The sequence below is a fragment of the Erythrolamprus reginae genome, chromosome 2 (assembly GCF_031021105.1).
Source record: "Erythrolamprus reginae isolate rEryReg1 chromosome 2, rEryReg1.hap1, whole genome shotgun sequence".
In the NCBI taxonomy this organism is placed as follows: Eukaryota; Metazoa; Chordata; class Lepidosauria; order Squamata; family Dipsadidae; genus Erythrolamprus; species Erythrolamprus reginae.
This window is the reverse complement of record NC_091951.1, coordinates 277492364-277507855: the sequence shown is the minus strand read 5'-3', so window position 1 is coordinate 277507855 and position 15492 is coordinate 277492364. Positions and strand designations below refer to the sequence as shown.

Here is a 15492-nt window from a genome sequence, read left to right as displayed (position 1 = left end):
GAGTAAAATAAAATAAAGATATGTAAGGATCATTCTAGTTTATCTGAAATATGCTATAGATATCAATTTAAGATTTAGAACATTGTTAGCCCTTCTTCTTAAAACAGTCAGAAAAAAATCTGTAATTCGTTTTTTTAGTATGAAAAATTAACATTTTACTTTTCTTTAAGAGTTTGCATTCTAGCTTAAGGATGCCTCTTCATGAATTTTATTGCATACATTGCCTAAATAGTTTCAGTTACATAGCAACTCATAAATGAAATATGTAATAATAAATAGTTAGTTCTTTTCTTTTCTTTTTTTTTAAAATAGTTTTTTTTATTATATTACAACAATAAAAATAAAAAGAAGGAAGAGCAGGTACATCATAGTTTGGATCATTATATCGGCATATAGTATTAGCTATACAATTATTATATTTGTCTCATATAATTGTTCTATAAAATTAAACTCTATCATTTCAACAAGGCAGACTGAATATATCAATACCTAAAAGTAAATTTTTAAATGTCTAAATGGTTTTTACCTTCTGTCTCTTCCTTCGCCCGGACCCCCCCCCCCTCCTTGAACTGTTTCTAACAGTTCTAAATTTCTTTAATTAACATTATGCGGCGCATGGTGGCCGCGGTTTTTTGATATTTTTTCTTATCTACACTTTATCTAAGGTCAGTTTGGATTGACGAAGATGTCCAGTCAAAGGTTTTCAGAATTTTGTATTTGGTCACTATCAATCTTTTTTCTATGTATTAGCCTGTTTTAATTTAATTTTTATCTTTTTCCTTTTTGCTGCCCAACCATTTCTACTCCACAAATCCTTTATTTTGGGGAGAATTGGGATGGGGGGTTAGGACTTAATAATAGTGTAATGATAACATAAAAGGGAAGAAATGAATGACAAAGTTGACAACCATGTGATGAGGGGACATAGCACTCTTCCAAAATATCAGAACATAAATATAATTGGACAGGTTTCTCTCCTTTGCATACCAGTGAGTCGCTCACCTTAATTATTTCACTCTTACAGCAACACCTAAATTTACATTTTATGAGCTGTTCTAAAATCTGCCCTGCTTAATAATCTGTATCTTCAAGAAAACACTTGAAAGCGTCTCTCACAATTAAACCCAGCCACAACCTTGTATAAATCAAACTTTTGCTACCATATCAAAATGTTACACTGGGGCTGCATAATGTTGCCCACATCCTCATTACATGGTACACTAATTACTACCAGCAGATTCAGAATTTTCTGCACATTAGAGGCTTTTAGAGAAGCTATAAAAAATTTCAGGCACCATTAATTTAAATTTGTATTGAAATTTCCTTTTGACAGATGGCCAAAAATTACTTATTATTTAGAGCACCAGAGCTGCCTGTTTGCACATTAGAAGAGGAAAGGGAAAATTAAAAGCAAGCAGGAAATTTATGTCACGTTCATTACCTGTTAAATGTTAAGGAGCATTATCTTGCATGAATAAATTATTTCATACAAGCACAGAGTCTCCAGCTGCTGGCAACTGGCACGTTCTGGCCAATAAAAACCATCTCAAGTCACATAGCAGACAATCATAAAAAGCCTTTCTTAACCAGGAGCCACTTAAGAGAGAACAGATCAATAGAACAAGCAACTAACTGCTACTCTCGGTATTATGGATAACATTTAAAGAAATTAGCAAACTATTTCACCTTGCAAAGCTGGCAACAAGCCCCAGATGCAGAGACAATCCAACTTTGCTACTTGATGGCTGTACAAGACAAACATTTATTTATAGCTCTCATCATCTAATAAATCAGTGGGGAAAGAGTTGTACTTTGTATGCTGTCACACTGCATGCCCACCTAATGGTTTAGAAAGGAGGAACCCAAATAATGGCAGGTGAATTAGTCTCATCTACCAAACAATGACACACCTCATTGGTTCATTTCCACTGCCCTTTCTTGACTTTTTGAGCATTGCTGGCCAGCCAGCAAGAGAATTTATACACACTCACAACTCACTCAGCAATTTATTAATACACCTTTCTTAGGTTTAATTTCAAAGTTATGTAAGCATAAATTCTCAGGGTTCCTACCCTGGGAAAAAATGAAACAAATAACCCGCCAAGCAAAGTAGTTCATAATATTTAGCTTTTAAAGAATTTACTGTACAAAGTTGGTTATTTTAATCAAAGAGCCTTGCACATCCTACTATCGAAAAGCTCTATGTGATCCAACAGCAGTGATCCTCGACTTACAGCCATTCATTTAATGGCCACACAAAGTTACAATGGCACTGAGAAAAAAGTGATTTGACTGTTTTTTACACTTATGACCACTGCAGCATCCTGTTGTCACATGTTTAAAATTTGGACACTTGGCAGGTATTTATGACGGTTGTAATGTCCCAGAATCATGTGACCACCTTTTGCAACCTTCTGAGTAAAGCAAAGTCAATGGGGAAGCCAGATTCACTTAACAACCATGCTGCAAACTAAACAACTGCAGTGATTCACTTAACAACTGTGGCAAGAAAGGTCGCAAAATTGGGGGCAAAATTTACTTAACAACTGTCTTGCTTAGCAGCAGAAAATTTGGGCTCAATTATCGTTGTAAGTCAAGGACTACCCTTTAAACGTTCTTCAGTTGTATACGATTAGCTGCCTGCAAGTTGCCTGACAACTACTGGTTTAACTTTCTGAGTATCCAGAAAATAATGCAAGCGCCATTATGAACGGCTGAAAGATGAGGTTTCTTGATTAGTCACAAGGTGTCTTATTGGGAAAAGAAGAGTGCGTCAATGTTTATATTGAAGTCACAATATTAATTGGAATTAGAAGTTTGCACATTCAAAGAAAACTGAAAAGTGCATTCAGCATCCATTAGGCCATTCAATAAGCATTTATACACCCCAATCTGAAGCAACTGAAAAAAAATAGCAGACTTTAATTTCCTAATACCGCGATGGCGAACCTATCAGAGAGCCATATTGGTCTGGTGCGCATGCATGTCCCAGCCAGCTGATTTTTTGGCCTTCTGAGTCCACTGGGAGTTGAAAAGCAGCCTGTTTTCAGCCTCGTGGAGCGGGGGGAGGCTGTTTTCGCCCTCCCCAGGCTCCTTGAAAGGCTCTGGGGATTGGGGAGAGCAAAAAAACAGGCCTTCCGTTTCAACTGGAACTTGGCAAATGGGCTATTTTTTGTCTCCAGATGGGTGGGTAAGGCATTTTTACCCTCCCAGGCTCCTAAATAGGCTCTGATGCCCGTGGAGATCAAAAAATGGGCATGCTATCACATGCCGGGGGGGTGGGGGATATAATTATGGGTGTGGGCACACACACACACACATATCACACATACCCTTTGGCACACAAACCAAAAAAGGTTCACCATCACCATCCTAATACATAGTAAAATAAATTTGATACACAACAAACAAAACATTAAGAAAAACACAGCAAAAGCGGTAATAGCACATTACTTCATTAAAAGAATGCCTTTCTAAAGATAAGATAAGATACTGGGGAGGAGTACTAGATGGAAACCTCACAACAATGACTTGCTACCTCAATCCTACCTTCAGACCTCAAAGGAAAGAGAGGTCTTGCTGGATGCATTCAGCACATGTCACTACTAGTGATGGGAGAACCGAACCCGCACAATTCGGGTCCGTACCGAATTTTGCGGTGTCCGGTATGCCGAACACGAACCCGAAATTTTTTGAAACTTCAGGCAAAGTTTAGGGTCACATTTGGCGTTTGGAGCTTTGACATCACCGGCAGGTTGCTAAGGATGCCAAGGTGATCACTTCCTGGATTCCATGGAATCCAGGAAGTGATCACCTTGGCGTCCTTAGCAACCTGCCAGTGATGTCAAGGCTCCACCCCCGGAATCTCTTTGTGGGAGGGATTCCCCAGCTCCTTCAAAGGGAGGTCTTCACGTAAAAATAAACATTATTTTTACGAAAAAAGACGCCGCAGTGGCTCTGCAAGCTCCTTCAAAGGGAGGTGCTGCAAGCAAAGGGCGGTCCTTTCACGTAAAAATAAACATGTTTATTTTTATGTGAAAGGACCACCCTTTGCTTGCAGCGCTGCTGCGGTGTCCTTTTTTGTAAAAATAACAATGTTTATTTTTACGTGAAGACCTCCCTTTGAAGGAGCTGGGCAATCCCTCCCACGAAGAGATTTCGAGGGCAGAGCCTTGATGTCACCGGCAGGTTGCTAAGGATGCCAAAGTGATCACTTCCTGGATTTCATGGAATCCAGGAAGTGACCACCTTGGCGTCCTTAACAACCTGCCAGTATACGTGACATTAAAGCTCCGCCCCCGGAATCTCTTGGTGGGATTCCCCGTTCGGGTTCAGTTAGGATTTGGCCGAATTTTGCGTAAAGTTCGTCCGAACTTGCCGAACCCGAACACCGTTGGGTTCGCCCATCACTAGTCACTGCCAAAGGGGACAGTTGATAAGATTTATTCTTTACATCAGGGGTTTCCACTCCCGAGTCATGCCCCACTAAAAGGTGGCAGCCTATTCAAAACTGTGACAAGAAAAGTTGATTGAAGTTGTGTCACGGGGACATGTGATCGTCTCTTGCAATCTTTTGACAAGCAAACTCAAATTCACTTAACAATCAGGTTACTAACTTACCAACTGCAGTGATTTACTTAAAAATGGTGGCCAAAAAAGGTTATAAAATGGGGCAAACTCACTTAACAAATGTCTTATTTAGCAACATAAATTTTGGGTTCAATAACTCAACGACTACCTCCATGTTTGTGTGAGGGCATGTTGTTTCTTCTCTCTCTCTCTCTCCCTCCCTCCGTCCCCCTTTCCCGCTTTTTAATCTGCCACTGCTACACATACTGAAAATTGTTGTGGATTGAAAACTGACAGTTCCTATCAATTTGTAGCTATTAGGAACCCTGAGGTTAACTCTGAAGTTGACAAGAGCAAGGTCAATTCTACTCTGTTATAACAAAATAGCCAACAAAACAAGCAAAGGATTTATTTGGGGATCAAGCTTCAGACCTTTGTCGTGATATTAAAAAAAAGAGAGAGACACCAAGAACTTGTGAAATATAAAACCATGAAGTCTTCACGGAACAGCTTTTAGGTATCTCATTCCTCTATGCTTTATTTGTTTAACGTAAACCTATTTCCCCCATCTGTTAAATACAATCATAATTCCATGATAAACTGAAAAGGACATAAGTAGTTTATACTGTACTATTTATAGGTAGTCTTTGACTTACAACGGTTTCTTTAGTGACCATTCAAAGTTACAAAAGCATTGAAAAAAATGACTTTTGACCATTTTTCACACTTATTACCATTGCAGCATTTCCATGGTCACATGGTCAAAATTCAAATGCTTGACAACTAATTCACATGGTTGTAGTGTCCTGGGATCAGAGGTGAGTTGCTTCTGGTTCAGCCCAGTTTGGCGAACCAGTAACGGCAGGAGGCTCCGCCTACCCACCTGGGATGCTTCTGCGCATGCACGAACTGGTGGTGATGAGATTTAGAATCCACTACTACCTGGGATCATGTGATCCAGGAGCGGGTTCCTCTTACTTTCCTACCAGTGCACATTGCAACATTTCTTGCACGTACGTCCCCATCGTGATTTTGCTTATGAGCATGCGCAGAGGGACAATTTTCCTTCTGCACATGCTCATAGAGCCAAAAAAAAAAAAATCACCCAAAATTAAAAAAAAACGATGGTGGCGTGCATGGATGTGCAAAGAAGCACTGGAGCCATCGCATCAAAATTGCACAATTGGTGGGGCACTGCCAAAGCAGTGCACTGGACTACACCGGTAAGAACCCACCTCTGATGTGATCAGCTTTTGCGACCTTCTGACCCGCAAAGTCAGTGGGGAAGCCAGATTCATTTAACAACAATGTTGCTAACTGAACAAAAGCACTCACTTTATAACTGTGTCAAGACAGGTTGTAAAATGGGGCAAGACTCACATAACAAATATCTCACTTAACAACAGAAATGCTGGGCTCCATTGTGGTCACAAGTTGAGGACTACCTGCATCAGGTATATACTGTGCAATAAATATAGGTACCTGATTAATATCTGTTCTAACGTGGCTATTTTTTAATGTAATATTTTAGGAGAAGAGCGGAGGGGGGCAGAGTTAAATAATCCATCATCCTAGAGATGATGCAATCCCACAAGTGGCCTAAATTCAACCCCCTCTTGAATTGCATTGACCTTTATCTGGTGCCAAGTTATTATTGAACTTTATTTGACTAGATTCCTGTATATGGTCCTGATAATAAACAGCAACATTTCTTTGTGCTTGACAAATACGGACTGAGAAGTATGAGAAACAATATGAGGACTAGAGAAGGACTGCTGTATTTATGATGGAAAGCAGAATTTTCTTCTTCCCTTCTCCCTCCCTCCCTCCCTCCTGCTTTTCCCCATACCTTTTTCTTGCTCAATCTAAACATCAATTATTTTTAGGCAACTAAAAACCTTTACTATATAAGATTTGTTTGCCAACAATGTGTCTTCTTCGGAACATTGGCCTAGTTTCTGCGATACATATCTTTATTACGTCCAAATTAAATAATAGCTGTCTTCGAAAAAATGCTTGGAACTTCATTAACAGCTAAATAATTAACTTAAGAGAAGAGACATTACATCTATACTTGAAATAATTGCTGTGACTTTCAGTTCTCTGCTGTTTGCCCTTATTGTTCTTATATTTTTTAAATTTCATCCAGGCCTTGAGCTTTGCCCAGAATAGGCAGAGTATAAATATTAAAACAAACAAAGATAGCATTGGCCTTTAAATGCTATAACCTATATGGGTTCTGTTACCAATGGAGGCGAGACTGGCTTTTTCCCCATCTATGGATCTCCTTCAAAAGAACCAAAATGAAATGTAGAATCCATTCTGGATGTGCAGCCTGCTCTCAATTTTGATGGCATAAAATGTTGATGGCATGAAATTAATTCATTTTATGCTCTGCCAAACCTTTTTCTGATGTCCTTATGCCACAGGAGTTGGCGGGTTCATTGGTTTTGTTTAGAAAATAAAGATTTTTAATTTATTTTCTGGCTTAAGTAATTTTACTGTGCTTTGGGCAAATTTTTATTTGTTGCAGCCTTTTTTGTTCTTTGATTAATGAAATTGTCTTAATATTTATATTTTCATATTAGTCGCTATTGAAACTAGTTGGCAGAAACGTTGTTTTAAAAACCCACAGACTTCAGAACAATTAAAAGGACTTTAATATTCTGCTTTACATCGTATACAAGCTAAGATGCCCCTGCTTAGCAATAGATTAGTGCCAGATCTAGGGTACATTGTTGACTAAAAATTCTGAAAAGCAGTGTTTTCTACGAGCCTCTTGAAATCTTTCAGATGCCAATGCTAACCCCACTGAAATATGCATTATAGGTTTCATAATATGGGACTTAAGCCATTTAACAGATAAAAGTCATGCCCAAGGTATATTATTCTCTGCCATTTCAGCCCTTGCGGAGACATGCAGTAGAAATAACAACTCCTTGGAGATTGATAGGCAGGAGGACTATGATATGAATCTTTCCTGCCATGGAACACAAAAGATTTCCCAGAAGGATCTTCCTCTCCTGTTTTATTCCCCAGTAAATTTCTGACAACAGTAGATTGTAGATTATATATATATATATATATTTCACTCACTGGCCAACAGATCACCCAGCAGCCCATCTTACATAAATATTTACAATCGTGTAGAGGGATTTTCATGAATGGAAGGAATGCAAGTGTGGGAGGTCCAGAGCTGCATAAGCCAGCCTGCCTTCAGCTGCAGAATAAGGCCACTTTTCTTCCCTGACTGCACAAGGCTGATAACAATACATCTTCACAGAGGTTCTTCACAGTAGATGTGCTAGAGCCCTTTCCCAGTGGAAGGGATTTCTGTATATCAGAACAAAAGTAGAAGCATCTCCATGCCAACTGGCAATGGAAAACCCCTGTGATGATATGGTACGTAACAAGCTCAGAGTCCAGCAGTGAATTTTGACTTTTATATAGTGTTTTAAAATTGTCTACCCAAGACTAATCAATATGGATATCGCCATCTAGTTACCATAATAACTTTTCCTATGCTTTAGTTCAATTGTAATAAATGCACTGCAATTCTTTTAGCCCCACTCCTTCCATCTGTGAAATAGAATCTTACCTTTATGGAGTCTCTGTCTTCAAGCAGAACCGCAGCAGCGACATGAGCAAATGAGAGAAGGAAAAAGACAGAAATATAAGCTATTTTATACAAGACTGATAGAAGACTGTATATGTCTTCTACCAATAATATACCACAACCTTAGGCTTAGCCAACCTTAGTCTCCATTAAAAGGTAAATGGCAAAGATATTACTTTTTTAATAAAGCTAATCATTAAGTACGCACAACCAATTTTAAAGTTGATTCCATTAACCGCAACTGGTCGATCGAGAGCCTTTAAAAGATGCTATAGCAGTAGCACCAAATTATATAGGGCTGAGCATCTTTTTCAGAGAGAATTGTAAACCAGTTGCATGCTTCATTATTTCTGCATTTGATTCTTATTTCTTAGCGCATAGGCCTCCTCAATCTTTAATGTTTAATAACACTACCCTTCTAAATTGTCACCTATGAATAAAATGCCAAAGTGCCACAGTTAATTTAATTACACACATTGAGATACATTGGTTTATTTATGAATACATTTTCCTGGTACTTTTCTCCTCCTCCATTGTCGTGGAACTAAAAATGGCTTCTTTTTTCACTTAGACAATTCATCGTTTTTTGAAGCCATTATTATTGTATATTAACTATTGCGGTGATGGCCAAGCTTTTTTTTTGCTTGGGTGCCAAAAGGGCGCATGTGCATGTGATAGTCCCCACACCCATAATGCAATGTCGTGCCCCACGCACATTTATCTATCTTCTATCTATCTATCTATCTATCTATCTATCTATCTATCTATCTATCTATCTATCTATCTATCTATCTATCTATCTATCTTCATTCATTCATTCATTCAATTTTTATGCCGCCCTTCTCCTTAGACTCAGGGCGGCTTACAACATGTTAGCAATAGCACTTTTTAACAGAGCCAGCATATTGCCCCCACAATCCGGGTCCTCATTTTACCCACCTCAGAAGGATGGAAGGCTGAGTAAACCTTGAGCCGGTGATGAGATTTGAACCGCTGACCTTCAGATCTACAGTCAGCTTCAGTTGCCTGCAGTATAGCACTCTACCTACATCCACCCATTCTACCTCTCCCACACACACTGCTCCCCCCAGCGCATGTACACAAACCTCACTGAAGCCTCTGGACTTCCGGTAGGCCCACTGGGCTGTTTTTCGCCCTCCCCAAGCTTCAAGAAAGCCAGTGCCTGTAGATGGTGAAAAATGGGCCCAACAGGCTTACTGGAAGTTCGTTTCTGAACTTTTGAAGGCCCGTTGGGCCATTTTTCACCTTCCCCCGCCCTTTGGAAGGCTGAAATTTGTGCTGTAGCTCAGTGTTTCCCAACCATGGCAACTTGAAGATATTTGGACTTCAACTTCCAGAATTCCCCAGCCAGCGGATGCACTGCTATATCTGACATAGAGCAATGCCTCACATGCCCTCAGATATGGTTCTGTGTGCCACCTGTGGTTCGCCATCACAGACCTAGAGTCTAAAACGGACAAATTGAGAACTAAAAGAATGCCCTTTCCAAATCTGGATTCTTTTGGCTATCTTGAACTACAGCTCTCATACTTCCCAATTCAGGTGGACAGCAGAACCCTACTAGAAAGTTACAGGAGAAGGAAAGACGAAGGTAGGAAATGAAAAAGAAAACTCAAAGAACCTGGCAAAGGCCTTGTACATCTGAAGCAACTTTCTCCGAAAGCTGAAACCTAGAAAACAAGCCTTACCTCTTTGGTGATCACTATCATGATGCTTCTTTTCATCTTTGATTGGCAGGTGAGACTGACCCCCAAGGGCACTTGACAAGGCTAGGAGGCCCGCACTGCTGCCAATGGGTGGAATGGTGGGTGGCTGCAATCCGGAAGGATGTGGAGTGAGAGGCACTGGAAGGCCATGTCCATGTGATAAATGCTGGGCCTGGAGTTGCTGCTGCTGTGAAAAATGAAACAGAGTTATTGCATTTGTTTCGAGGAAGAGAAACTTTCAGCGTGGCTAACTATGTGCAGGTCCTGGATCTATGTGTCTTCAAGGGCTGTCAACTAATCAATGATCCTGATTTGCTACAAATTATTTCAACCTTTGAAGAAACAAAAGGGTAGAAACAGAGTGTACATGAGAATAAAGAATGGAGATGACCGATGCTTATATCCAAAGCTTATGCAACGCATTACCTCTGAACACCTGCCTTAAACAATAATTCTGGCTCAAGTCAAGATTAGGGGGAGATGTTGCAGCATTATTCGCTCTGTGATATTATTTTTCTTGGTGGGCTACATTAAAAAAGGAAAATAAAACCTTGCCATTTGAAGCAAAACTCCTTCACTCTTATCCTTCCAGGAGCAGTCTCGTAAGGGCACCGAAAGTCTAATCAAAATGCACAAGTTGACTATCAAGGCAGCCATTAAATTTTGCTTTTAATTTATTTATTTATTGAGGGAAAAGAAAGCCGAAAATTGAGAAAGCAAGCATTAAGCTGTTCTCCCCAAGCAGCCACCCAGCATGCAGCAAGAGTTAATTTGAAAAAAAGGAAACCTGAATTAACAATCCAGAAAGGGAAACTGGTTGCAGCCACCGTTTAAAGTCCTTTAAGTGTCCTCAGTGGTACTTGAGCAAATTACTAAAGAAAATCTAATGTAGCAAGGCTTGGGTCCTCCTGTAGCTCAGCTCAATAATGCTGAAATAATTGGGCACTCTGTGCACGTTTAGTGATGCTCGAATGAAAAGCTAGAGGCCTGCCCTTGTACTCTTCTCTAGCTGCTGACTCTGTGTTGTGACAGGTTTATTTGAGTGGGACTGCGATGCATGCACCAGTAGCTGCGCTGACAAGAGTTTAAAGTCATTTTTACCAGTACACTGGCAACACATAGAGAAAGCCCTTGAGAGGTTAGAATTGGAGTGCTTGACCTCAGCCCAAGCTGCTTCAAGCTCTCTGCTGAACTAACCATTGTGGCCTAGATGGTTTGTTGATGTCGGTGCTGAAGGAGAGGAGGGTGGGAGGAAGGGAAGGAAGGAAGGTGGGTGGAGGGAAGGTTTATGTCAGACTCAATCTCCCCAAACAGGGAACTCTTTCACTTCATGCTTGCACCTACAATAATTCGCAAGATGACTTTAAAAACCGGCTTTTGCTTTCCCAAACTATGCTATTTAAACAAGTGAGGTCTCATTTTGCTGTCCCTTCCTTCGTTCCTTCGTTCCTTCCTGTTTTAGGACTGTTTTCGAAGGAGGGAGGGCCAACAACTGTATTACTATACATTAAAAATAATACACCCACTCCTTTGCTTAAAAACTGTCCCAATTTTCTCCATGTATTCATTTTTCTTCTGCCCTTCAAATTCAAAACTGGAAAGAAGTGCACCCTTCTTTTATCTGGAGGATTTTTTTTAAAAAAAACCTTATAATTGGGTTTACAATCTGTCAAGCCAACATTACTCTAAAGCACTGGTTTCCAAAGTAGGTGGTACCGCCCGCTGGGTGGTGGTGGGATGACTTAGGGGTGTGCTAAGAGGCAAGGGGTGGTGGTGGAAGAATTTTGGTAAGTGGGCCCCTCAAAGGGAGCAATTCTGACTGCTGCTTTATCGGCTGCCAGTCAGCAGGCAAGCAGAAGGTAGGAAAGCATCTTGGGGCAGCGGGCAGGGGAGGTAACAGCCTACTCCCTTCCCCACAGCCCTGCCATGCTCGGCGGTCTTCTAGGGTGCCTTCTAGGTGGTCCCTCCACACCTGCTTGCCTTCCAAGGTTGGCGTCCACTTAAGCCCAGCCAGTGGGGGGGGCAGGTGGCCCTTGGTAGAAATGCAGATGCTGACGGGCAGTGGAAGGGCAAGAAGATGTCCTGGAGCTGCTGCACATGTGCCCACCCCATTTCTGCAAAGGCAGAGCACCCCCCTTTTGCAGGGAGATACAAAGATGGGAGGGGGATGCTGCTTAAAAGGCCACCTTCCACCCATGCTGGTTCCACGGTGCTTGGAACTCTGAAGCAGCCCACTGACTTCTAATCTGCCTGCCTGCCTACTCTCTTTCGGATCAACCCATCCAACTGCCAGCGCCACTCTGGAAACTCAGCCCAGGCTGCTGTATTGGAAGCCAGAGAGCTGCTTCAGAGCTCCAAGTCCTACAGAGCCGGCATGGGTGGAAGGCAGCCTTTCCTATGGCATCCCCTTCCCCTCTTTATACCACCCTGCAGGGCTCTACCTTTGCAGAAATGGGAAAGGTGGTTTGTACAGAGGATGCACGACTCTCTGTAATGGAGAGCGGGTTAAGGGAAGGCACAATAGGATGCTTCAACCCCATTCAACCGTGGGGAAGGCACAATAGGCTGTGATGCCTCAACCCCATTCAACTGTGCTTCTTCCAACCCATCCACCCCGCGGTGCCATGAATGGGACAACTGGCCATGCCTCCCCGCCCTGCCGAGCTCCACCCATCGCCACTTCCCGCAAGCTTCCTGGCGGGGGCCTTGGTGGGGCAGAGAGAAAGTGGCGCTATCTAGAGAGCAGGTAAATGGACAGGGAAGTAAGCCAAGCACCAGCGAGAGCACTTTCTTACTTCTCCCGCTGCTGAAAAGCAAGAAAGGCAAGGAAAGAAAGAATATTGGAGAAGGCATGGATGTTTCTCAAGTGCATTCACACATTCAGGGACGCCCTCACTTTCTGTCATCCAGATATACAGTACTTGCACACATGGAACCTTTTTATAAGCTATAAACTCTACGTCAGGATTCCCCCCGTTTTAACAAAAACATTTTAAATTGGATTTTGAATAAATTTGCAATTAATTGTTACAGTTTTTAATTTTACTGTTATTATCTTCCTTACTGGATTGTGCAAATGCTATTTATAGGAGATGGGGGGGGCATTGAGGATGAGTTTCTAGCACCAAGGGGGTGATGGACTGAAAATGTTTGGGAACTACTGTTCTAAAGTTTGGGAAAGATTAATCAGTGCTTAGTTTTTGTTTAAATGAAAATGTATGCTTTAGCCAAAGAAATAAATTCAAGCCAAATTTTCTAAAGTTAGCCAACAGTGGGCATCTGTTCAAATTAATATTAAATCTTAAAACACCAGCAGAATTACCAGGCCAATATTTCAAAGATATGAATTTAAGTATTTAATTTAAGCATTTCTGCTCCATTAAATCAGCCTGTCCTACTATCAATGCAAAACCACTCTCCTCTGCTCTAGTCAATAATGTATAAATATTATATTGGGTTTTTCCAAGCCTTCACCTAATTGCAGTCTAAGGGCGGTTTTTCCGCATTTACTGACAAAAGAATTTCACCTTATTCTTCCCATAATTCATCACTGTTCCATTTTGATGGACTGATCATAATTACCATCATGAGCAACCTTTCGATTGTTCATCCCCCATCCCTCTATTATTCTTGTAGAATAAGTGTATTCTACATGATAATTAAATGGTTTATAATTAAGGCAATCATTTGTGGCTTTATTTTATGGAATTCAATGTTTTAAGTAATATCTTTAAACCACGGGGCACATTAAGCATGGCACATTTTATCTTAAAAAAATAAAAACAAACTGGATGGCCATTCCAGTTTGGATTACTACAGTATGGTTTCCATGAGGCTGCCCTTGAAGACTATATGGAAGCTGGTACACCAGTTGCGACCCTATTTGGACCGGGAGTCACTGCTCACAATCACTCATGCTCTCATCACCTCGAGGATTGACTAATGTAACGCTCTGTACATGGGGCTACCTTTGAAAAATGTTCAGAAACTTCAGATCGTGCATAATGCAGCTGCGAGAGCAATCATGGGCTTCCCTAAATATGCCCATGTCACACCAACACTCCGCAGTCTGCATTGGTTGCCGATCAGTTTACGGTCACAATTCAAAGTGTTGGTTATGACCTATAAAGCCCTTCATGGCACCGGACCAGATTATCTCCAGGACCACCTTCTGCTGCACAATTCCCAGCGACCAGGTAGGTCCCACAGAGTGGGTCTTCTCCGGGTCCCGTCAACTAAACAATGCCGCTTGGCGGGACCCAGGGGAAGAGCCTTCTCTGTGGCGGCCCCGACCCTCTGGAACCAACTCCCCCCAGAGATTAGAATTGCCCCCACCCTCCTTGCCTTTCGTAAGCTACTTAAAACCCACCTCTGTCGTCAGGCATGGGGGAACTGAGATACTCTTTCCCCCTAGGCCTTTACAACTTTATGCATGGTATATCTGAATGTATGTTTGGTTTTTACTTTAATGGGTTTTTAATTGTTTTTACTATTTTACTACACTGTTTTTACAGTGTATACTATCCTATTATTGTTGTTAGCCGCCCCGAGTCTTCGGAGAGAGACGGCATACAAATCCAATAAATCAAATCAAATCAAATCAAATCAAATCAAATCAAGCTACAACTGGCCCAGAATGAGTGTATGAAGTGATGGGTTTACCCATCTGGCATCTCTGCTGTGCGAGTTTCACTAGTTCCCAGTTTCCCTGTCTGAGTACAATTCAAGGTGCTATTACCTATAACGCCTTATGTGGCACAAGGCCAGGAGCCACCTCTTCCTAAAGGCATCTATTCATCCTACTGTACCAGATAGGGAGGGCATGTTCATACTCCCTTTCCTTAAACACTGTTAGATTATGGGATCCAGAGCAGGCTTTGTGTGACATAGCCTGTTCTGTGAAATGCCCTTTCCCTTAAAGTTTGGCAATCCTCTATCTTCCTGGCCTTCCAGAAGCCACTTAAGATCTGGCTTTTCCTCCAAGCAATAGGATAGAAACATAGAAACATAGAAACATAGAAGTCTGACGGCAGAAAAAGACCTCATGGTCCATCTAGTCTGCCCTTATACTATTTTCTGTATTTTATCTTAGGATGGATATATGTTTATCCCAGGCATGTTTAAATTCAGTTACTGTGGATTTATCTACCACATCTGCTGGAAGTTTGTTCCAAGGATCTACTACTCTTTCAGTAAAATAATATTTTCTCATGTTGCTTTTGATCTTTCCCCCAACTAACTTCAGATTGTGTCCCCTTGTTCTTGTGTTCACTTTCCTATTAAAAACACTTCCCTCCTGGACCTTATTTAACCCTTTAATATATTTAAATGTTTCGATCATGTCCCCCTTTCCCTTCTGTCCTCCAGACTATACAGATTGAGTTCATTAAGTCTTTCCTGATACGTTTTATGCTTAAGACCTTCCACCATTCTTGTAGCCCGTCTTTGGACCCGTTCAATTTTGTCAATATCTTTTTGTAGGTGAGGTCTCCAGAACTGATAGGATGAGTCAGATGAGAGGTTTTAACAACGATTTCGGAAACTTAACTTTTGTGCCCGTTTTTTAATGCTTATGTTTTT

At 41.2% G+C, this 15492-nt stretch overlaps 1 protein-coding gene across 4 annotated transcripts in view; it reads right to left on the bottom strand.

Moving 5' to 3' along the window:
* LOC139162402 (transducin-like enhancer protein 4) overlaps positions 1-15492 on the bottom strand; it is a 193935-nt gene that overhangs the window by 69428 nt on the left and 109015 nt on the right. For 2 of the 4 annotated variants that reach the window (XM_070742718.1, XM_070742719.1), the window contains 2 exons: positions 9895-10099; positions 8168-8184 (listed from right to left, as the gene is read on the bottom strand). In XM_070742718.1, coding sequence (XP_070598819.1) covers positions 8168-8184; positions 9895-10099 — 222 coding nt within the window. The remainder of the gene's footprint in view (positions 1-8167; positions 8185-9894; positions 10100-15492) is intronic. The other 2 variants (XM_070742720.1, XM_070742721.1) reach the window with 1 other exon arrangement.